A 24892-nucleotide genomic window follows, 5' to 3' on the forward strand; every position below is an offset into this window, starting at 1 on the left:
ATCCTTAGCCTTCTGTGTTTCTTATTGGCTTGAGAACTGACCTCTATTTCCTGGCCAATGGGAAATACATGTGCTCCTTTTCAGCTTGTGTTTCTTTTCCTTCTTTCCTTCTTTCTTCCTGAAATAGCATGGAAAAAAAAAAAATTTCCTAGCAAGAACAGGTATGCGGGAAAGTTTCCTGCCCTTTCATTCCTGTTTCTCTTCTTAAAAGCTATAGTTGAAAAGTTTGTTTTCTGTCTTACCACGTTTCTTCTCACCTTCTTAGCTTGATTTTTCTTTCTTTATAAGATCATAACCCCTTGTAAATTGTTAACTCCTAGAGATTGCCTACCCCTCTCCTAAAGTCCTGACAAGAGGTGGGAGTTTATTTGGTAGGCTTATGTGTGACTTCTTTTGATAAAAAGGAAATGCAGCAGAGGCACGTGGAGGGGAAGTGCTGGGAGAGATGATGGAGTGCGTGGTGGGCATGCTCAGAGTGTGATGAGGCACGTGAAGGGGACAGAGCGTGATGGGGCACGTGAGGGGCACACATAGGGTGTGATTGGTCACATGGCAGGGGCATGCAGAACATAGGTGAACACGAGGGGGTGTGATGGGACACATGGGGAAGGTGCTCCAGTGGGCTGTGCAGGCGTTGGGGCAGCATTGGGGCAGCATTGGGGCAGGTGATGGGATGCACCCAATGTGATGGGGCACATGGAAGGGTCGGGCCATGTGAGAGGCAGCAAGGGGTGGGGATGTGTGGAACGTGACGGGGCACATGGCCAGGAGGCCAGAGCTTGGTGGAGCATGTGACAATGACATGTGGAGCGTGCTGGGGCACCTAGACCACGTGAGTACATGATGAAGGTGTGTAGTAAGGCAGGTGGGGAAAGTGAAGGGAATGGGACAGGCAGGAATTGAGGATTGGCAGTGGAGCTCAGGATTAGGGGAAGGGCAGAAGCACCAGAGCACGTGTCTGGAGCAAACTGTTGAGGTCAAGTCCCCAGAAGCTGCCTGTTGCTGGAAGGGTCATGCCTGGCAGCAATGGGTTATTTCCACCGTCTTCTCCTTTTCCTTCCTGGGGAATTCACTATTATTTTTTTTAAGTAAGCTGTGCGCCCAAGGCAGGGCTCGAACTCAAGGCCCTGACATCAAGAGTCGTGTGCCCAACCGACTGAGCCAGCCAGGCACCCCTGCTCCTGAGAAATTTAGCCACAGAAAGACTTTGGGGTCAAACTGCCCAGTGTCTGAGAAAACAAGGTTGTGTCCTTCACTTTCCCGTCACCGAATCCAACATCTGCTGCCACATTGTGCAGAGGCGAACGGCCTGGGATTCCACCCCCTTCTGCCGGTTCCCTGGGTCCTTACACTCTTTGTCCCCTCAAGGGCCTGACTCCTTTGAGAATATCCCGTCTCTTTGCATCGGTCTTGCTGTGACTACCGAATCCTTTCTTCAGCTTCTCTGTGTCCTAAAATTTACCACCTAAAAACAAATATGCCTCCCTTTGTCCCACATCTTACTCCTGCTACAGGTGGTTCCATTACTACTCTCCACAGAAAAGCTCTTCAAAAGTTTTACAAACTGTAAACTCTTCAACTGTTCTGTTTCCAGCCCCTCACCCTCCATTTTCTCTTGGGCCCACTTCAATACCACTTTCTCCTTGCTCCATGCCACCAAGATTGCACTTGCTGCCAAACCCAGCAGACACCTTTGTCCTCAGATGACTGGATTCTTGTCAGCATTTGACAAATTTGGCTTCGGTGACCTTTAAACACTTTCTTCTCTTGGCTTCTGTATCAGTTTCCTATCGTTGTGGTAATAGGTTCCCACAAAACTGGCTGTTTAGAGTTAACACCTATTTATTATCTCTCAGTTCTGTAGGTCAGAAGTCTGACCCCGGGCTCACTGGACTAAAATCGAGGCATCAGCCTTACTGGAGTCTCTGGGGAAGGATCCACTTCTAAGCTCATTAAGGTTGCTGGTAGTCCAAATCCTCACAGCTCTAGGCCCGAGGTCCCTATCCCCTTGCCACCTTAACCTGTAGAGACCTCTCTCCAGTCCTGGCACACAGGATCCCCACCTCTCAGAGTTAGCAACCTCGTGCTGAATCTGTCTCAGGCTGGGAATCTTCTTGTGTCCTTTGCTGCTGCTGTTTCTGTCTCTAGCCAGGGAAAGTTCTCTGCTATTAAGGGGTCATGTGATTAGGTTGGACCCATGGAGATAACTCAAATCCATGACCATAATTACACCTTCAAAGTCACTTTTGCCATGCAAAGTAACATTCACAGATTCTAGGAATTAGAGCATGGGAATCTCTGGGAAACCATTCTGCCTACCACACCTTCCTGGGCACCAATCTGATTTCCCTCTTACCTCACTGGCTGTCTCTCCTCAATCATCCTCCTCTTCCTGACTTCTACACAGGGCCCTGCCCTTCTCGGTTTTTAATCCCTAAAAGATCACAACATTCCCACAGGTTTAAATATGTGGTGTACTTACACAGGTGGTATATTCCTGGCCAGCATAGATCCTCTCCAGGCTTCTGTGCCCAGTTGCCTTTAACAGCCCTTATCAAAGTGTAGTCCCTAGATACTAGAATCAGTATTGCCTGGGAATTTGTTAAAAATGAGAATTCTTAGGGCATCTGGGTGGCTCAGTTGGTTAAACGTCCTACTCTTGGTTTCGGCTCAGGTTATGATCTCATGATTTGCGAGTTCGAGCCCTGCATCTGTCTGCACTGACAGTGCAGAGCCTGCCTGGGATTCTCTCTCTCTGCCCCTCCCCTGCGCGCTCGCGGGCTCTCTCTCTCTCTCTCTCTCTCTCTCTGTCTCTCTCTCTCTCTCTCTCTGTCTCTCTCTCTCTCTCTGTGTCTCTCTCTCTCTCTGTCTCTCTGGTTTGCCCTCTCTTTCAAAATAAACTTTTTCTTTTTAGTTTTTTTTTTTTTTCTTAATGTGAATTCTTGACCCCATCCCTGTACTCCTGAATCGGAAATTCTGGAAGCAGGGCCCAAAAGTCTGTGTTTTAACAAGCTCTCCAGGTGAATCTGTTGTTTGCTGAAGGCTCTGGATCACTGGCTACTCAGTCACTCCACCTGGATGTCAAGTACCTGACTTTGGATTCTCTCTCCTACCTTCTTTACCTTCTCTGTATCAGTCTTCACCATCCATCCACCCAGGTGCTGAAGCCACTGTGATCTGTTATCTGCACACTGGCCAGAGTGATCTTTTAAAAATATAAGTCAGATGACTCCCTTGCCTTAAAGCCCTCTAATAGTGCCCACTGCCCTTGAAATTAAATCCAAACCTTTGCCCTGCTCTCCAGGGACCTCCCTGCCAACCCCTCTGGTCGCCTCTTCTGGTGTTCCCTCTCACTACCATCCAGGTATCCAGGTCTCCTCTATAGTGTATCTCATAAATACCGAGCTCTTTCCAGCCTTAGGGCCTTTGCACTTGGCTGTCCATTGCCATGTCTACCCTCCCGCAGTCTTTCAGGTGCCTAGCTTTTTTGCATCCTTCAGATCTCAATTCATCCATCCCTTCTCAAAGACATTGCCCTGCCCCTTTCCAATGTACCTGTCACACAGCCCACCGTTCCCATCCTTCTTTCTCCCACCATTCACTTTCTGCTTAGCATTTAATACTGTAGTATTATCTTGTTTATTTATGGCCTTACTCTGCTCCTACCACCACTACACTATAAAGTGCAAAAGGACAGAAACTTGTCTGTCTTGTTCTCTAATGACTCCCTAATACCCAGCTGAGTGTTTGACACATCACAAGTGCTAGGTAAATATTTGTTGAATTAACAAATAAAATTAGCTTTCTACCTACCTTTGCCAGAACTTGGTCTTGTTTTCATAGGGTAGAGATGACCCCACTGGCAGACGTGGATGCCTAGGCCTGTGGGGGTCATGGCCTGCTGGTCTAGAGCTCCTTGTTTCTTAAAAAGAAATTTTTTTTTTTAATGTTTGTTTCTGAGAGAGACAGAGAGAGACAGCGTGAGCAGGAGAGGGGCAGAGAGAGACACACAAAATCTGAAGCAGGCTCCAAGCTCTGAGCTGTCAGCACAGAGCCTGACAACAGGGCTCAAACCCACAAACTATGAGATCATGACCTGAGCTGAAGTCGGATGCTTAACTGACTCAGCCACCCAGGCACACCAGCTTCTTGCTTCTTTTTTTTTTTTTTTTTTTTTTTTTAACGTTTATTCATTTTTTGAGACAGAGAGAAACAGAGCATGAATGGGGGAAGGTCAGAGAGAGAGGGAGACACAGAATCCAAAACAGGCTCCAGGCTCTTGAGTTGTCAGCACAGAGCCCGACACGGGGCTCGAACTCACAGACCGTGAGATCATGACCTGAGCCGAAGTCAGACACCCAACCGACTGAGCCACCCAGGCACCCCGCTTCTTGCTTCTTAATACTCCTAGAGATCCTCTTCTACCTCTGTCTTTTCCAATCAGTAATTTTCACCACACTCCTGTGATGTGCATTGTATGTGACAACCATAATATTTATTAGCTGTATAACAAAATGTCATTGACCTTTGAAACATTTAAAAGACTTTATATTAAAAAGTTCATAGGGGCGCCTGGGTGGCGCAGTCGGTTAAGCGTCCGACTTCAGCCAGGTCACGATCTCGCGGTCCGTGAGTTCGAGCCCCGCGTCGGGCTCTGGGCTGATGGCTCAGAGCCTGGAGCCTGTTTCCGATTCTGTGTCTCCCTCTCTCTCTGCCCCTCCCCCGTTCATGCTCTGTCTCTCTCTGTCCCAAAAATAAATAAACATGAAAAAAAAAAAATTAAAAAAAAAAAAAAAGTTCATAATTTGGAGGCACCTGCATGGCTCAGTCAGTTAAGCATCTGACTCTTGGTTTTCTCTCAAGTCATGATCTCACAATTCATGAGATTGAGCCCTGAATAAGGCTCCAAGCTGACAGCATTGAGCCTGCTTGGGATTTTCTCTGCCTCTCTTTCTGCCCCTTTCCTGCTCATGCGCACGCATGTTCTCTCTCTCTCTCTCCCTCTCTTTCTCTCTCAAATAAATAAATAAAACTTAAAAAAAAAAAAAAGAGTATTTAAAAAAAAAGTTCAGGCGTGCCTGGGGGGCTCAATCAGTTGAGTGTCAGACTTCAGCCTAGGTCATGATCTCACTATTCATGGGTTCAAGCCCTGCCCTCAGAGCCTGGAGCCTGCTTCAGATTCTGTGTCTCCCTTTCTCTCTGACCCTCCCCTGCTCATTCTCTTTCTCTCTCTCTCTCAAAAATAAGTAAACCTTAAAAAAAAAAAAGTTCATAATTCAATAATACTGAGTAAAGGAAGTCAGACACAGAAGAGTACATACTATGTAATTCTGTTTATTTGAAATAAAAACTACACTTTATCAGATAATCTGTGATGGCATGAGTCAAGCTAGTGGCTGTTCCTGTTAGGGTGCTTTGGGGAGTACATGAGGGTGTCTTCTGGGTGCTGGAAATGTCCTGTATCTTTTTTAAAGTTTGTTTATTTAGAGAGAGAGAGAGCGAGAGCAAGCAGGGGAGGGGCAGAGAGGGAGGGAGAGAGAGAATCCCAAGCAGGCTCTGCACTGTCAGCACAGAGTCCAGCATGGGGCTCAAACTCACAAACTGTGAGATCATGACCTGAGCTGAAATCAGGAGTCGGATGCTCAACCGACTGCACCACCCAGGTGCCCCAAATGTTTTGTATCTTGATCTTGAGAGTATACATGTATAATGTGTACATCAAGTGTATGGTTAAGATTTGTGTTACCCTATGGATGTTTTACCTCAAAAAAATCTAAATAAGTAAATAAAAATACCTTCAAAAAAGGGCAGGGGGAGGAAGTATAGATTGGCAGCTGTCTGAAGGAAGTGATGTGAAAGATTTGGGAGAGAGTCCCCTTACTGCACTGCAGTAGCTGACTTCACTCTGATCTACCTTTAAATTGGGAGCTTGGGTTTTTCTTTGTTTGTTTTTTAAAGAATCTGGAGATTGGACAGTGTTTCTCCTTCCCCTCCAGAGGCCCAGAGCAATGTGGCCGGGTGCATTCTGGACTGGGCAGTGCTAACATTTGTTCTTCCTAGGGACCGTCTGCTACTTTTCTCTGCCCCAGTGGAGCTGGGGGAATAATAAAGCTGTTATTATTTATACTGCACAGCATTTTTGTCAGCGGTCTTTGTCATTGAGAGTTGTGAAGTTGGCGTAGGACATGAGGGAATTTGTGAGTTTTTAATCTGGGTAGAAGAGAGGTAAAGGCGGTTTATTTTCCAGGATGTTGCTTTTCCAAACACTTGCAGTTTTTCCCACCCCTTCTCTCGGCCCCTTCCTGAACTGTGTCCTTTCACATGCATTTTAGTGACCTCTGAATTCCCTGCCTCCAGCCCGTGTCTCCTGGCCACTGCTGCCACCCTTTTGATCTGCCTTTTCTTGTCAGTACTGTCACCGTGGCTCCCAACCAGTGTCCCTGACACCGGGGAATATATGAAATCCTCCTATTTACTTGTCAGCTTTCTCTATGGTTAGTCTCCAATATCCCTCTGACTTAAACATCCTGTTGTTTGAGGAAAAAAGAGTAATTGTTGGTCTCCAGAAGTACAGGCCTTGACTCAGATATCACACCTGGCTCCATCTCTGACTGCTGCACTTGGAAAGGAACCTTCTTCCTGCCTCCCTAACTTCCTCAAATGAGGAGTTGTTCTTCCTCTCCAGTGTCGCTGCCTCCGCCTTCCTTCCTTCTCCTTGGGGACTCTTAGGACACCAGTTTAGCCCTTCTCTCTCCTGTTTTTTTTTACTTCCTGCCCCAATGCCTACGAAGAGATTCTATACACATTTCTGTCAAAAATGAAGTGAAACATGGACTTTGCTTCATGTCCACTTCTTTAAGCCATTGGCATGTCTCTCAATTTCTCTTCCTTCCTAATGTCTCTGAGGAGTTGTCTGTACTCACCTTCTCTATATCCCCACTAAGTGGCATTGAATTCTCAGTCCATTAGAACATCTGTATCTCATCTAACGCTGCACCTATCCCCTGGGGTTTTAAATGCTTTCAGAATTGCCGAATCCAAGGCCCCATTTTTATTAATTTTTTTTTATTTTTATAATTTAAAAAAATATTTATTTTTGAGACAGAGAGCATGAGCAGGGGAAGGGAGGAGAGAGAGAGAGAGAGAGAGAGAGAGAGGGACAGAGGATCCAGGTGAGCTCCAGGCTGATAGCAGAGAGACCAATGTGGGGCTTGAACTCAAGAACCATGAGATTATGACCTGAGCTGAAGTTGGATGCTCAACTGACTGAGCCACCCAGGCACCCCAACCAAGACCCCATTTTTAATCCTAATACTCATTTTTTTTAAATTTAAGTTTATTTATTTTGAGAGAGAAACAGAGTCCATGAGCTGGGGAGGGGCAGAGAGAGAGAGAGAGGGAGAAAGAGAGGATCCCAAGCAGGCTCTGTGCTATCAGCAAACTAAGATCATAACCTGAACCAAAGTCAAGAGCCAGATGCTTAATTGACTGAGCCACCCAGGCACCCCAATCCTCAGTTGACTTGGATTCTTGGTGTTGTAGATCGTGCCCACTTCTCTAAACTCTCTCCACCCTCTCCCCCATATTGAGGATGCTAATCTCTGTGGGTTTTTTTGTTTTCCAACATTCCTTCCTGGTTTTCTAAAAGGATTTGTTGTTCTTCGTTGGACCCTAAAATCCTGATACTGCCCTTGATGATGACATTCTCTTCCTTTATGATGGTCTCAGAATCTTCTTTCAACCTGGATGTTTGTACAGCTCTTCAAATTTTGTATATACCAGCCTGATTTCAGTATGTTTCTCAAAAAATCTCTTCCTAAATTTGGGTCTATAAAATGGTGCAGTTTGAGTGCTTACCATGTTGTGTTGTGATTTATCTCTTTGCATGTCTGTCAATCCAAGTAAAATTTGAATGCCACAAAGGCGAGACTTACGTCTTTTTTTTTCAAAATCTGTGCTTGATTGTTGCTAGTGTATGGGAATGCTGCTTGATTTTTTTTAATGTAAATTTGCATTTTCATGAAGTAATACAAGACTCAGAGTTTCTCTATTGAGTGCTCTGCTGGCTTGTTTTTGGTCTTTATCTTTCATGTTAGTGACTTCTCATCAAATGTCTAGTGATCTGTGGGTATTAGTCCATATTTAAGAATGAGGAAATTAAAAATTTATGGGGAGTTCTTTGTGGGTGCTAACGGATGGACTTCATGTAGAGTTATCAGATGGGGACCTGCCACCTTTACCAGGGGATTGCCTGTCATCAGTGTCTGTGAGGCCTCTGTTTCTCACAGAGGAATCTTCCAACCTCTGACTTACAGGAGTAACCTGGCTGCCAGCATTGTGGGAGCCAAGGAGGAAGGGCCCTGAGGAATCCTCACCATTCCGTATGCTGACTTGCACTTGGTCCCAGTTTTTACCTCCATGACTAACTCCTCATTGCTGGGTTTTACAGCCACAAGTTGGAAGCTGTTTTGGTTCAGTTTCTCCAGAGAGAGTTCCTTCCTCTCCTTTATTAGGATGGGAAAGTTAGTAGGGGCAGGGTCTTAGTGCTCTTATACAGATTTACAATCTGTTCAAGCTCACAACCCTGCCTCCAGAGGTTCCAGAAACCTCAGTTCCTAAGCATTTCCAGGGCTGTTATAGAAAGACACTTGATTTTTTTGGCCTGCCACCCACCCCTCTTTGGCCCCAGTACTTCGGGCAGTTGGTAGTTAGCTTTTCTTCTGCTGACTCACTTTCCATTTTCCACATTTGTTGACATCTTTTTTTTTTTTTTTTAACATTTATTTATTGTTGAGAGAGAGAGACAGAGTGCGAGCAGGGGAGGAGCAGAGAGAGGGAAACACAGAATCCGAAGCAGGCTCCAGGCTCTGAGCTGTCAGCATTGAGCCTGACATGGGGCTCGAACCCATGAACCGTGAGATCATGACCTGACCTGAAGTTGGACGCTTAACCAACTGAGCTACCCACGTGCCCCTTGCTGACATCTTTTAAAAGTGGTTTCTTCCATTACATCTGGTCCTGTGGATTCATACTCCTCCCCTTCAGTGTGGGTTCTTGAAAGGAAGTAGAGATCTGGCATGTTTCTGCTTTTGATTTTAGTATTTTGATTTAGTAACCAGCCAACTTTATGAACATTTATTAGTTTTCAAAAAATTATGTTGTTTTTTATTGTTGGATTTTAGGAGTTCTATATATATTCTGGATATTAATCCCTTATTAGATATATGATTTGCAAATATTTTCTCCCATTCTGTGGGTTGCCTTTTAACTGTTTATAGTATCTTTTCATGCACAAAACTCTTTACATTATTGAATTTGATAAATGATTTTCTTACATCTTTTGAGATGTTCAGAGTATTTTTCTTTTCTAAATGAAGTGAGCTATACTAATATACTTGTTAATGTTAAGTCATTGTTGCATTACTGGTATGAAACAATTTTTTTTTTAATTTTCTTGATTTGGTTTGCTAAAATTCAGGAATTTTGCATTTATGATTTGAGACTGGTCTGTAATTTTCTTGTATTCACCTTCTTTGGTTTTTATACTCTCTTCAAATATGTTGGGAGGAATTATTGATGAACTTTCCCTTATTCTATTCTGTGAAATAGTTGTATAAGATAAGAGTTTTCTGGGGATGCCTGGGTGGCTTAGTCGGTTGAGCACCCAACTCTTAGCTTTAGCTCAGGTCATGATCTCACAGTTTGTGAGTTCAAGCCTTATGTCAGTCTCTGTGCTGACAGTGCAGAGCCTGCTTGTCCCTCCCCTGCTTGCTCTCTCTCTCTCTCTAAAAATAAATAACTTAAAACCTTAAAAATAAGATATGAATTTTCTGTTTCTTAAAGGCTTCTTAAAACTTGCTAGAAATTATCTGTACAACTTTTATATGTATCTTGACTATTAATTCAATATGTTTAATATGAATTTTTATTTTATTTATTTTTATTTATTAATTTTATTTAATTTATTTAATTTTATTTAATATGATTTTTTCAGGTTTTCCTAGTTCTTATTGAGTCCCTTTTGGTGCTTATATTTATCTAGGAAATTACTCATATTGTCTGTTTTCGAATTTACTGCCACAGAGTTGTTTCTAGCATTCTCTTATTCTCTTCTGCACCTGTAGGTTTAGGTTTTGGTTTTTTTTTTATTTCTAATATTATTTATGCCATCTTTTAAATAAATTTTTTTCTTTTTTTTAACGTTTATTTATTTTGAGAAAGACAGAGAGTGAGCATGAGCAGGGGAGGGACAGAGAGAGGAAGAGAGAGAATTCCAAGCAGGCTCCACACTGTTAGTGCAGAATCCGATGCGGGGCTCGATCCTACAAACCGTTGAGATCAGGACCTGAGGCAAAACCAAGAGTCAGATGCTTAACCAACTGAGCTCGCCTAGGCACCCTTGTGCCGTCTTTATTTTGATCTGACAGAGTTTTGTTTATTTTATCTTTTCAAAGTATCAGTATTTTATTTTGGTGATCTTTGATTAATTTTCACTCTTATTTTTATTATCCTGTCTACTTTCTTTGAATTAAGTCTTTTGCTCTTTAAAAAAAAAAATTCCTGAGTAGAAAAGCTAACTCATTAATATTTTACTCTTTTTTATTTATTTTGACTATTTACAAAAGTTTATTTAACAAAGAAGTTCAGTATGAAAATGCACATGATCTGATTTTTATATTGTAGTAAAACAGGTGCTATGCAGAGGGGACACGTGGAAACAGTTGATTTCTTCTGGTGAACACAGCTATTGTTTATACTCCATTCCAAGGCCAAGGTTTCTAACATGATGATAGTATTTCTTCGAATTGTCACCATTCTGGTATTGTTCTGTTGCCCACTAGTTGCCATCTCCACACATTCATCTATCACAAGATTCATAAAGGGATTGAACTCCCACAGTATTTCCTGGACATGTTTGCCACCATTTAATTTCAATGATAATTTCTTGTCTATAAATTTTTTCAACTTGTGCGGGTGACTTTTTCTCATGGTGTCTACTCCACAAACTCAGAGGCATCTCCAAATGGAATTTGTGGCGCCCTTCACACTGCTACAGTGGGCCCCTATTCTCTCTCTTTTTTTTAAGTTTATTTATTCTGAGAGAAGGAGAGAGAGCATGAGCGCACACACACGATTGGTGGAGGGGCAGAGAGAGAGAAAGACAAAAATCCCAAGCAGGCTCTGTGCTGTCAGCGCAGAGCCCTCTGTGAGGCTCGATCTCACGAACTGTGAGATCATGACCTGAGCTGAGATCAAGAGTTGGATGCTTAAATGACTGAGCCACCCAGGCATCCCCTTTCTTTCTTTCTTTCTTTCTTTCTTTCTTTCTTTCTTTCTTTCTTTCTTTCTTAATGTTTATTTATTCTTTTTTTTCAACGTTTATTTATTTTTGGGACAGAGAGAGACAGAGCATGAACGGGGGAGGGGCAGCGAGAGAGGGAGACACAGAATTGGAAGCAGGCTCCAGGCTCTGAGCCATCAGCCCAGAGCCTGACGCAGGGCTCGAACTCACGGACCGCGAGATCGTGACCTGGCTGAAGTCGGACGCTTAACCGACTGCGCCACCCAGGCGCCCCAATGTTTATTTATTCTTGAGACAGAGAGCATGAACAGGGGAGGGGCAGAGAGAGAGGGAGACACAGCATCTGAAACAGGCTCCAGGCTCTGAGTGGTCAGCAAAGAGCCCGACGTCGGTCTCGAACCCACGAACTGTGAGATCATGACCTGAACTGAAGTGGATGCTTAACCGATTGAGCCACCCAGGCGCCCCTCCTCTTTCTTTTTTAATACATTCATTTAAGCTTGTAAATTTCCCCCTAAGAACTACCTTAGGTGTGTTTTACAGGCTTAGGTATGTAATGTTTCATTTTTACTATATTTTAAATATTTCCCTTTAATTATAATTTTTCTGATTCATGGATTATTTAAAAGTATGTGTTTGAGTTTTCGGAATTACTGACTTCAGACTTCGTTGTACTGTGGTGAGAGAATTCAGTTTGTACGAGATTGGCTAGTATTTCCTGATACTTCTTTTCTGGGCTTGTAAGTCATCACATTTTGTAAATGTTCCATGTGTACTTTAAAAGAATGTGTATTCTCTAATTATTGAGTGAAGAAATATTTGTATATTCATTAGTGCTTATTAATTTCCTCTTCAAACACTCTGTTCTTACTAAATTTTTGTCTTTTATTTTTTTCAAATATTTTATTTATTTATTTATTTTTATTAGAAGTAGGCTCCAAACCCACCATGGGACTTTGAACTCATGACCCTGAAATCAAGAGTCGCATGCTCCACTGACTGATCCCGCCAGGCGCCCTCTTTTACTATTTTTATGTACCATTCTGTTGGGTCTATTTTCCTTCATTTCCTGCTTTTAATTGGATTTATTAAGCTTTATTCCTTCAATTTTTGTTTTTTTGTTTCTTTATATTGATTTTCAAGTTGTATATTCTGGTTTTTTCTTTTGGTGATTACTTTTATAATTTTAATGTGTACGTATATATTTTAAAATATATATATATATTTTTTTTTTGGGGGGGTGCCTGGTTGGCTCAGTCGGTTAAGCATCTCACTTAGGCTCGGGTCATGATCTCATGGTTTGTGAGTTCGGCCCCACATTGGGCTCTGTGCTGACAGCTCGGAGCCTGGAGCCTTCTTCAGATTCTGTGTCTCCATCTCTCTCTGCCCCTCCCCTGCTCACACTCTGTCTCTCTCTGTCTCTCAATAGTGAATAAACATTTAAAAAAAAATTTTTTTAATGTAAAAAATATATATGTATGTATATACTTTTTTTTTTTTTTTTTACATTTATTCACCTGAGAGAGAGAGACAGAGCATGAGCAGGGGAGGGACAGAGAGAGAGAGAGAGACACACACACACACACACACACCCACCCACCCACCCACCCACACCCAGAATCCGAAGCAGGCTCCAGGCTCCCAGCTGTCAGCACAGAGCCGGATGCAGGGCTCGAACCCACAAACCACGAGATCATGACCCCAGCCAAAGTCGGACGTTTAACCAACCGAGCCACTCAGGTGCCCCTAATGTGTATATTTGATTTAACAAAGTCTAAAGTTAACTGATAAATCTCTAATATCCTTCTGAACAAAGTGCTCTGATGTATTTTAGCCCTGATATAGTCTCCTAGTCTTTCATGTCCTCTGTCTAGTCAGAGCCTGCTAATTGTCTTGTTTTTTAAGTCCTTTGTTTAAAATGAGAGGACATTATTATTGCTGCTGCTGTTCTTTTTATAGTAAAGGCCCTTTAAAAAAATTTTTTTTAATGGTTTTTATTTTTGAGAGAGACAAAACACAAGTGAGCACAAGCATAAGCAGGGAGCGGGGAGACACAGAATCTGAAGAAGGCTCCAAGCTGTCAGCACAGAGCCCAACATAGGGCTTGAACTCACGAACAGTGAGATCATGACCTGAGCCAAGGTCAGATGCTTAACTGATTGAGCCACCCAGGTGCCCCTATAGTGAGGGCTCTTTTAGATATAGTTACCTGTTTGCAACCTCTCGGCTCATCGTTGTTTCTTGGATCCCACTACCTTCTTCAGGATTCAGTCTCTTGTATTATGAAATATACCTTTGGTCACTTCAGTAAAAGTACGAGAGTAGTAACTTCTTTCAGCCTTTGTCTGGAAAATGTATTTATTTTGCCCCAATTTTGAATGATAACTTAATAAATTCAAGACTAAATGTTATTTCCTTCAATACTTGGAAAACATTGTTCCATTATTTGGGGGGTTATTTTGCTACTGGGGAACAGCAAAATTTTTCTTTCTTCATGAGTAATTATTTTTTCTGGGTTTTTGTTTTTGGTTTGTTGTTGTGTTTCTTTTTTTTTTTTTTAATTTTTTTTTTCAACGTTTATTTATTTTTTTAAGACAGAGAGAGAGACAGCATGAACCGGGAAGGGGCAGAGAGAGAGGGAGACACAGAATGGGAAGCAGGCTCCAGGCTCTGAGCCATCAGCCCAGAGCCTGATGCGGGGCTCGAACTCCCGGACCGCGAGATCGTGACCTGGCTGAAGTCGGACGCTTAACCGACTGCGCCACCCAGGCGCCCCTCTTAATGAGGTGTTTTGTAGGCTCACTGCCCTATGTGTAGGTGTTGATCTGTGTTTATTTATCCAGCTCATGAATGTGCTTCTTCAATCTGAGAACTTAAATATTGCTTTCACTTCTGAAAATGTATAGTCATGAATCTTCATTCTTTCTGTTCTTAGACATTTATTGTAATGTCTCATTTTGCCCTTTTTGTTTCCTATCTTCATGACTTCTGTCACCTACTGTCTGTGCCGTGTTCTGTATGGTTTCCTTTCGTCCATCCTATAGTTTAGTAATTCTTTTGTCAGCTAATCTACTGTTTTACTTAGTTCCATAATTATATTTTTTTCTTTTTAAAAATGCTATTTGGGGGTGCCTGGGTGGCTCAGTTAAGCGTCCAACTCTTGATTTCAGCTCAGGTCATGCATGATCTTACTGTTTGTGAGATTAAGCCCCATTTTGGGCCTTGCACTGACAACACAGAGCCTGCTTGGGATTTTCTCTCTGCCCCTCTCTCTGTCCCTCCCCCGCTTGCACTTCTCTTGTTCTCTCTAAATAAATAAACATTTTTAAAATGCTATTTGATTCTCTTTCAAATTAATTTTAATTTTTAATACTGTCCTTTTTTTTTAATGCTTACTATTCCTTCTTGGGTCATGTTAATAACTTCAAATGTATACTTCAGACTCCTTCTTAGGTTTTCATTTATTTCTAGTTCCCAGGTACCTGTTCACCCTTACATTGTACTTGCTCACTGTCCCACCTGCTGGTTTATTTCTTTACATGATTGGGACTCTTTATTGTAAGCTCCTCTTCAGCAGGGATTATTTTTGACTTTGGGAGTCCAAGTGCCCTGAATTGTGGATACATTTTTGCAGCACTACTTTGCATTTTTCTTCTACAAACCAAGACTCAGTTGTTTCAGGGTCTTGAACTCAAGTTAATTGTAATTTCTCTGTTTGTAACTTCCAACCCATCCAGGTGGTATTAACTTAATGCCTGCACTTGCTCTTAGCCTAGGTTCACAGTTTAGAGGACTCCTACAAAAAGCTTTGTTTATTTTCACAGTGCCCACACAGGCTACTTTGCCATTTCTTTGGTGGGCAGAGTTCTTCTAGTTCCTTGTTCACGGATTAGATAGCTGTTTAAGGGGTCCCTCACCTTGCACAAGCCCAAGTTGGTGTCTTCTGTCCCAGCTGGGTGTTGATACTCCAGCCCCTAGCCCTTGTTCCAGGACCCTATCCCTCTGTGGATTCAGCATCAGCTCGAGGAGGTCCAACTCTGGAATTCCTGATGTTTTAGCACTTAGAGATTTCCCTTTCCTTTTTCTTTCAATCTCACTTAACCTTCAAAAACTTTTTTTTTTTTTTTTGCTTTATATTATCCAGTGCTTCTGTATATTTTAAGGAGTGGGGTCTGCATCAACTTAGGCTGCCATAAACCTATTCATCTTTGTCCTCCTCGGCCCAGAAGAGTAACTAGTCCATACCAGATGCTGGATAACTGACTGACTGACTGACTGACTGACTGACTGAACAAATGACTCAGTGAATGAATGAATGAATTTTTCACCTCCAGAAGCAGGTGGAAGCAATATGCCAGTGAATAACACCTCCTGTCTCTCCAGGGGCACTGAAACAAGCAGAATTTGCTTTTCTATGAGGATATAAGTAAAGAGAGTTCCCAGTAAACAAAATGAAAAGAGAACAGGACTTCTTATGTGCTTTCACTGTAGTCCTGGAATAATGGAACATTTAACTGACTTCCAGTACTTGATATCCAAAGGCGGACAGAAGTGGACTGAGGAGTGAGTGCTGGTACCGTTTGCTGATGGCTCCATACAGCATGCTTACCAAGAGAAGAGATTGAAGAATTGCAGAGAACAGGACACTGGGCCTGTTTAGTTCTCCTTCACTCCACTGTTTTTAAGAAAAGCGTGCCTTTGATGAGATATAGCTGTGGGGTCTTGTTTTCCATCTTATGTCAGCCACCTTTGTTAGAAGCTGGTTATTGATGCCATGCCCTGTTTTAATTCACACTTCTCTGCTAATCAATTACAGCGTTTATCCATTAATCAGGCATTCTGACAGAGTCAATAACTGCTTTTTTGGGTTTTGTCAGGGGCTGCATGTTATCAAGCAAGGAATAACATTCAGGAGCTCACTTTAAAACAGTGTGACTTTCCCAGGCCAGTGGACTTCCGGAGCAATAAACATCTAGTGGGGATTTTGCATGGTTTTTTAATATATTTGGTTGATGGGATTTTCTCACTGAACACTTCATTAGCAGGGCTCAACATTAGTGAAGTGTGGACAGGTGTACCTCTGTTTAAGAAAAACAGAAACATCAAAAGGTAATTATTCCCATCACATATAAATGACTGCATTCGCTTAAGAGTAGCCTTAAATCATGAACTTCCTTCATTCGTATTAAGTGTTTACAAACAATATCTTCTTGGCAGTGCGGTTTGAGAGCAAAGAAACTTAAAGCCACAATGTTTCCAGCTGCTACTAGTTGAAAGCCAATCAAAATTTAGAGCAAATATCTCTATAATGTGAGTCAAGAGGAAAATATTTTGTAAACAAAGGCTGAGTTGATACACACATTTCCTTAAGCCCATCTTTTACATTAGAGTGTTTTAAACCTTCATATCCATGTCCCCATACATGTGTTCACGCATTTAAGCACCCCTCAGGCTTTATAACTTGTTACAGCGTATTCACCTATTATAAAGTGTCACAGAAATGAAAACTTTTCCTTTCAGAGACAGAGGTGGCAATGTTTAATTGGAGAGTTACAGTTTGGATAGTTAAGTTTGCCGCACATAATGATGGTAACAGGTTTCAGTGATCTTTTTTTTTTTATGACAGATGTACCAACATTTAATTGTTTTTCATCAAGGGTGGAGAGAAAAGACACTTCTGTAGATTTTTCAATTCTCCTACGTGTCACTTAGCTGTCCTCACCATTGTCTAAGCTCCTTTCTCTCATCCTTTTTGCTGCAATGCCTTGTGTCATTCCCTCATGATCAGCACTTTTGTTGTCTTTGTTTTTTGCTGTACCTCAGAAGTCCATCTTTTCTTTCATCTCCTTCCCATTCATGCATGAGGGAACAGTTGTGCCCTGTTGTGGGGATGTTCCGCTGGGTTTCAAACAGTAGGGTTTCTTTTTATTCTCTTCTAAGTAGTACAATGGGGCTGAATGTCTGTTGCAGAATGCACACACTAATATGCCAGGTTATTTGGTTTCTAAGAAGTCAATAAAAATACTACATTTAGGCTCAGTCCTTGGCTTGCTTTTTGCCTGTTTGCCTTTAATGTCTTCGGTTATAAATCTGTTTGTTTCTGATAGTAAAATATAATCTTCCATATTAGATTGAAGCGTGGAATCAACAAACAGAAAAATGTTCCTGGCGGTGGAGTATTTTCACACTAGCAGATTTGGCAGTCTGCACCCTCCCTCGATAAGAGCCTTGAAACAGCCGCCAGAGCTAATTAATGGCAGCTACAACTCAGAGAGGAGGGAGAAAGAGAGTGGATCCTAACTTGGTCTTGGCAAAACTTTCCAGTGTGAGAAAGTAGCACGTCTCTGCATTTAGAGGTGTGCGGCTTTGACTATTTTCGCCCAGATCACCTTGCTTCATTGTTGTTTTGGGTGGGGAGGTAAGTGTGAGCATGAGTGTACCTAGTTATAGACACAGACCCAGAGGCCATCCCAGCAGTAAAAGGCTAAAGACATAAAAAGCCAGAGATGTCTTAAGACACTTTGTTCTCATATTCAGGAACAATCTTCAAAATCCTCCTTAATGAGGTCATAAAAGAAAAAAATGGAACAAGTGTTCCTTGTGTATCTCACTAGGGCATGCAGTCAGGGTCACTTGCCACCAGTATCCTATTTAAAAAGGGATTGGGGTAGTTCAATCAAGCATTGCATTAAGAGAGAGACTTTGATTAATTCCTTCTCCTTTCTTTTGTGCCACAGATAATTTCAGTAAATTTGTGATACTTTCTGCTTAGCTATCACTGGGGCTTAAAGTTCTGGATGCGTCATGCTGAGTATTAGCATTTATCGGGCCTACTTGGTGATGGTGAAGAGGAGTGTATGCTACAGACAGCTGTCTAATCTTTGACAAGCAGGGCTGGTCTTTAAACATGACCATTATCTGAGATCTTAGTGTAGGGAAGTTTCTGCTCTCAAGTTGGTGGAAAGAAATCTTGGTGCGAAAGAAGGAAAGACTCAGCAGTAAGGAAGATGGTGATTTATCATGGCTAACTTTTTTAAAGGTACTGGATCTGCCTCTCAGCTTGGGTAAGTTTCAGGGATGGCTCTCAAAGGAAACAAAAGCAAGAAAGGGACAAGTGAGTGCTGGCAATGTGTGCTTTCACTGAGGCTGCAGCGGGGGAGTTGCAGATTGGCCCCCGGACGGTCAGGATCAGGTAGGAAATTGGATTCTATTGTCATTTGTTTTCTTTTATTTACCAGCTTTGTTTGTCGAGAGGCCCTCAGAGATATGAAGGGTCATTTTAGCACCATGCTGTAGAAACCTAGTGTCAAATGTCAAGTCTTCTGGTTGTTTAGACCTAGAAGCAAGTTAGGGTATATTTCAAGCACTTAGTTTTTAAAAACTCAATCACATCCCTGTTGTATTTTATAAGCTGATTTTGAAAGGGTATATAATGTTTACTTTGTCAGCAATGCAAGGTCTGTTAGGTATCTGTACTTTAAGGTGTCACTGAAAAGTTGGATTTGGGTTCTGATGGACCAGAACAGCTCCCAGGGGGCATTGTGATGGTGTGTAAATCCCTTTCTGTTTGCGGTTTACTCACTGGATGCACTAAATCCGTTCTTCTGGCTGCTCCTTTCTGTTCAGTTAATTCAGCCACTGCACATGCGCATGAAGGCAACAGGTTAATACTCCTCACTTAAGATAGTTTTAGGTATGGATAGATAGAATCCCTTCTTTAACAGTTGAAGCATTTGTTTTTCTGTTGAAAGTGAGGTAGTTAGGTTGGTTTTCATGAATTTATACATCAGATATATTTATGTTAAGGCAACAAGTTAAAGCAGGATTTTAGAGTGAATTTCTTTTTTTTCAACGTTTATTTATTTCTGGGACAGAGAGAGACAAAGCATGAACGGGGGAGGGGCAGAGAGAGAGGGAGACACAGAATCGGAAACAGGCTCCAGGCTCCGAGCCATCAGCCCAGAGCCCGACGCAGGGCTCGAACTCACGGACCGCGAGATCGTGACCTGGCTGAAGTCGGACGCTTAACCGACTGCGCCACCCAGGCGCCCCTAGAGTGAATTTTAAAGTATGTCTCATGATAATTATTACTGTCCTGCTAAAGATTTAATAGCCAATCGTAAGGGTTTTTTAAGTTATTAGTGTAAAATGAATAAGATGTTAGATTTCTCATAGATTCTGTTTTGGTGTATTTCCAGATTAAAGACCCAAAGATGAATTCATTCATTCAAATGATTTATTAAATTCCTACCTTATGCCAGGCTCATAGAATTATAGCACTATTGTTGTCATTGTCGATGTAATTGGTTTTTAACTTGTATTTATAATGATTATTATAAATAGGGGAAACCTCTAAGTATGCTAGTTTTTTGATAATCAGCTTTAACTGTGAGAGTGAACATGTTCTCTGTGAAGCATGTCTGTGAATAGATTACTCGAGCCTGACCATAGTTTTTGGAATGCTAACTGAAGTTGCATGATTGATCGATTTTTTTTTTCATATTTGAAACTGGAGAGAGCTATGGAGGCAGAGTAGTGTCATGAGAAGGATAAAGGCTTTCACTGACTTTTCCTCACCTGAAAGGGAAGAGCCCTCAACTCAGGGCTTGGTATGAGAATCAAGTTCTATGATTGTGGTGAAGGGAGCCAACACAGCGAGTCCTCCGTGAATGACCCTCCCCCCACTCCCTTGTTCTAAGAAATCGGTATCTACAGGGCATCAAGTATTTGCATTCTGATTCCCGTCCTGCATGCTGAAGGCCAGGGAAGTTACCTGGTCACACTTTCTCAGTGCCACCAAAAAGGGTGTGAAGATGTGTATTCAGAACCTCACTACTGTGAAAAACACCTCGAAGACTTTTTAGGTCCAGGGATTGCCTGCTTCATTTGCTTATAGGAAACATAATCTCAGACATTTAAAAAAAAATTTTTTTAATGTTTATTTGTTTTTGAGAGAGAGAGCACAAGCAGGGGAGGGGTAGAGAGAGAGGGAGACACAGGATCTGAAGCAGACTCCAGGCTCTGAGCTGTCAGCACAGAGCCTGACACGGGACTCAAACCCATGAACCATGAGATCATGACCTGAGCCAAAGTCGGACGCTCAACCAGCTGAGTCACCCAGGCGCCCCCATAATTGCAGACATTTTTAGTAGTTCCTACAGTGGAAATACTCCAAATGTTGCTTTTTTACACAAAATCAGCATGATGATTGCTGAGAAGAAAGAGGTCATGGCCTTTCTCAACAAAAATCCAGGGTTGCTGGTTCTTTTTTCAGATAAAGGTCTGAGAGAGCAGACAAGGTCTTCTCATAAAATCGGAGAACTGTGATCCTCTGGACACCTCACCTTCTGAAACCAAGTGGAAAAAAAGAATGAACATAAGCACATTTCAGCCTCCCCAGACCTCCTTATGGTCAGATATGGCATCCAGTAAGGCGCAAAAGTAGGCCACCAAGCAAACAAGTGATTTCCTTTGAAACATAGGTTAAGTAAGAGATCCGGCTTTTAAACATATACCTAGTTCTCTCTCCCATAGCCGATGTGTAATAATTGCTGGCTGAAGAAAATTGTCCTGTTTACCTTAGAATAGATATCATAGGAAATGATACCTTTGCCTTTATTTACAGAGGATATATTAGTATTAATTAATTACAGAGGATATATTAGTAATACAGATCCCATTATGCTACTTTTAATGTGTTTTATAATGAGAATTCCTCAAAATCCATTCAGTATAAATTGGGTCCTTCTCAATACTTAAACATAGTACTCTCTCTGTGTGTCTCAAAAATAAATAAATAGACTTAAAAAAAAAAAAAAGGAGGGGGGCTCCTGTGGCTTAGTCGGTTAAGTGTCTGACTTTGGCTCAGGTCATGATTTCACAGTTCGTGAGTTTGAGCCCCGCATCAGGTTCTGTGCTGACAGTGCGGAGCCTCCTTGGGATTCTCTCTCTCTTCTTCTCTCTCTTCCCCTACCCTGTGCTCGTGCTCTGTCTCTCTCTTTCTAAAAAACAAACTTAAAAAAATAAATAAAAATAGCAGGTTTTTTTGAGATATCTAACACAGGTGTTGCTCCTGCTTTGGAATGCTGAAAATTTTCTGCATAATTCTGTTCTGGGAGTTCTGTGGGGACTTGCTGTTAGAGCTAGGGAAAAGCGTAATGGCAAGGACCATTTACTTGTCTTCTTGCAGATCAGGATGAAAGGCTCTATTAAATGTTCTTGCTCATACTAAGTTGGAGGACAAGTAGCACTGGAAATAATGGTTTGTGCTGGGAGAAGGTGTCTTGTGTGCCGCACACATTGTGGGCAACCAGCAAATGCGCTCAGCCATTTCTGTGAGGATAATGTCTATGTGACCTTAGCCACAAGGTCCTCCACGTAGGTCAGTTACTACTACAGTTAAACCTATCTTTAAATGGCCTTTTAAATTAAAAAAAAATTTTTTTATTATTATTTTTTTTTGTTTATTTATTTATCTTTCGAGAGCAAGAGAGACAGAGTGCAAGTGGGGGAGGGCAGAGAGAGAGGGAGACACAGAATCTGGAGCAGGCTCCAGGCCCCGAGCTGTCAGCACAGAGCCTGATGAGGGGCTCGAACTCAAGGACCAAAGACTGTAAGATCATGACCTGAGCCGAAGTCAGATGCTTAACTGACTGAGCCACCCAGGTGCCAGGTGGCCTCTTAGATTGGACTCCTTTTTCAGCCATCTGCTTGAATACGAATTCTACTTAAGGAAAAGACTTAAGGGAGTGGTGGTTGGTGGTGATTGTTGTGTTTCTCTGAGGCACAGTTTCAAGTCAGTGAGATGTGTGCTTTGGATACATGGCTCTGTTTGGCACTGAATATCCTCAGAGTTTGATGAGTTCTGGCAATGTACATAAATGGGAGGATGGAAAAGAGAAATCAGAAAGTACATCACCCCCCCACCCCTCCCCTCCAGAGGGAACGGAAGAAAGTGCAGGTGGACATTGGCCCACTGGTGAGACAGTCCAGAGTCATTGACGATTCTTTCTCTTTCTCTGTCAGTTAGCAAAGTGTGATTTTCTTCTGTTAATAAAGTTTAGGAAAAAGGAGAAAGAGGAGCACTGCATCCTTAACCACTTGTACTGGAGCATCTGGCATTTATGACTGTCCTGACTCCTAATTCCACTGCACCCCACCTCCCACCCCAATCAGTGCTTTGTTACTATTGTTAGAGTTGTTGCAAGACCAGCCTCTGTCTGGAGGGTGGGCAGGAGCTGGAGTGCTGTTGGGCCTCATCTTTCCAGGGGCTTGTCACCATAGCTGTGGACCTCAAGTAACACCGCACTGAGGTGCTCAGGACACTGACCTCTTAGTCGGCAGTGAAGGTATCACATTCCTGCTTTATTGTATTGCATTCTGTATCTGTTGAAATTTGACTAGCAGATGTGGTAGAACTGGTCCATACCAGGCCTGCAAGTGCAAGGACAGTGTGGCAGGCCTGGTGGCAGGCAGGAGGCACAGCAAATGGGCCCTATGGGGGCAGCCCCAGTGCCAGCAAAGCCTGGGCAGAAAGCACTTGGCTGCATCGGTCTCTTTGTCAGTGAGGATTGAGGATTGCCACTTGAAGCTCTTGCCCTTCTGTCTTTCCTCAGGACAAGTGCTGTTAGGTCCAAGAGGAGAGGCAAGTCGTTCTCTACTCACTTGGAGATAGGGTGACACTGGGGACAGGGCAGCCTCTGAGCAGTGGCTTGCAGGGCGGGCTGGCCACACATGGCCTCAGAGCTGAGGGAGCAGCAAAGCAACCCAAGATGATTCTGTAGGGAAGCCAAGGTGCAGAGGCCACAGCCTGCAGTCCCCGTGTGAAAGACCACAACCTTCCCTGCACTGCACCAGCCTGAGAGGTGAGCCCCCAGGAGCCCCAGAGCAAGCTTCTCTGGGAGGTGTTCAGGGAGGAGGGGCGTGGCTGTGCTGTGCTTTGTTAATATAGGCCAGATATTGGCAGGTTGCACTGCATTAAAAAATTAACACGGATGAAAAAGTTGTATGGATTAGTATAGTCAAAATAGGGCTGGCAAAGCCTGCTTTAAAAGTTGAGGATGACTTTGATTAAATAAAAGCCTAGCAGCAGAATAAATGTCTAGCTTGCTTTAAAAAAACAATAGGAGAGGGGTGCCTGGGTGGCTCAGTAGGTTGAGCATCTGACTTCGGCTCAGGTCATGATCTCATGGTTCATGAGTTTGAGGCCCCTTGTTGGGCTCTCTGCTGTCAGCACGAGCCTTCTTCGGATCCTCTGTACTCCTCTTCCTCTGCTCCTCCTTGCTTGAACTCTCTGTGTCTCTCGGAATAAATAAATAAACTTAAAAAATGTTTTTAAATAAGAGAATACCTCAAAGCATTGAAATAATACTTACTGATGATTCCACCAGAAGAACAGGAACATTTGCTATTGATGAGGTTGTGATGGATGATGGAGAAGCCATACACTGGTTTCAGAAGTGTGAGAAGACAGAGGTTGTGGGCTGGGGGAGTGCTAGCAGGAGAGCGCTAGTGCACATGCTTTTTGTGTAGAGTGTGAGGCAAATGGACCGTGACAGCACCGGGTGATGGAGAGGGCACAGGGAGAAGGGAGCCTAGAAATCTCCTGACACAGAAAAGGTCTGTGCTGGCATGTCTCACTTCTTTGTTTTCTAGCTAAGAAGTAAACTGAATAACAAACTCCCCACCAACATGGTTTCACATTGCTTTAGCTTTTCAGGAACCAGCACTTCAGTTTTTTAGTGCGAACTGTCACTTACTTGCTTCTCCATTGGAGGCTATTGGGATGACATATATTCTTAAACATAAGAACTGTGGGTATACTTGCATGAATGGTACCAGAGGCTGTGGATTTTTGCAGTATATTCTGCTGGGGCTTCATTTTTCTTGAGGATATTTCATTGTTTTCTTTCTTTCTGTCTCTCTTTCTTCCTCTTTTTTATCTCTCTCTCTTTCCCCCTCTTACTGCCTGCCTTCCTCCCTCCATCCCTCCCTCCTTTTCTCTGTATGCAATAATGTCATGTAAGGACTCTTGCATCGTTCAGACCACATTGTTTTAAGGATTTCAGCATTATATAGCAGCATTTTAAAGGTGTTTTCTTCTTTTTTTCTCTTTTCAGAAAGAAATCAGTTCCCGTGTCTCTTAAGCTATATCCACAGGAGGATTATGATAATGAGTCACTGTTTTGTCATTTTGCTATTTTAAGTGAGTTTTAAATAAAACCTGTAGCTGGTTCATGATCACTGGGAACATCTCCATAAACTTTAGCTGCTATAAATATCCTGAGAGCTTAAAATAGAGTTAAAATATGAAAATATAGTGCTATAATAAAAAGTTTTCATTACTTTCACCCTACCTATCAACAGGACAACTATATATTTCACCCACAAATATTTAAAAATACAACGACTTCCTTAGAAATTTCTTGACTATGGGGCCCCTGGCTGGCTCAGTCATTGGAGTATGCCACTCTTGATCTTGGGGTTTTCAGTTCAAGCCCCGCATTGGGTGTAGAGATTACTTAAAAATGAAATCTTCGGGGTGCCTGGGTGGCTCAGTTGGTTGGGCGTCCGACTTCAGCTTAGGTCATG

The 24892-nt window shown here is 42.6% G+C and overlaps 2 protein-coding genes across 8 annotated transcripts in view; one reads left to right on the plus strand and one right to left on the minus strand.

Annotated features, from left to right (window-relative positions):
- CLYBL (citramalyl-CoA lyase) overlaps positions 1–24892 on the plus strand; it is a 264850-nt gene that overhangs the window by 92337 nt on the left and 147621 nt on the right. The window contains exon 1 of one of the 7 annotated variants that reach the window (XM_047869197.1): positions 18136–18366. The exons of the other annotated variants lie outside the window; for them this stretch is intronic. Coding sequence (XP_047725153.1) covers positions 18323–18366 — 44 coding nt within the window. The 5' untranslated portion in view covers positions 18136–18322. Of the gene's footprint in view, positions 1–18135; positions 18367–24892 lie in introns of those variants that run through there. 7 annotated transcript variants of the gene reach the window in all.
- On the minus strand, positions 10627–10989 carry LOC125169706 (small nuclear ribonucleoprotein G-like). Its single transcript, XM_047865425.1, has one exon. It carries the CDS (start codon positions 10987–10989, stop codon positions 10627–10629), a length of 363 nt encoding a protein of 120 aa, XP_047721381.1.

The sequence above is a fragment of the Prionailurus viverrinus genome, chromosome A1 (genome assembly GCF_022837055.1).
Source record: "Prionailurus viverrinus isolate Anna chromosome A1, UM_Priviv_1.0, whole genome shotgun sequence".
NCBI classification, from domain to species: domain Eukaryota; kingdom Metazoa; phylum Chordata; class Mammalia; order Carnivora; family Felidae; genus Prionailurus; species Prionailurus viverrinus.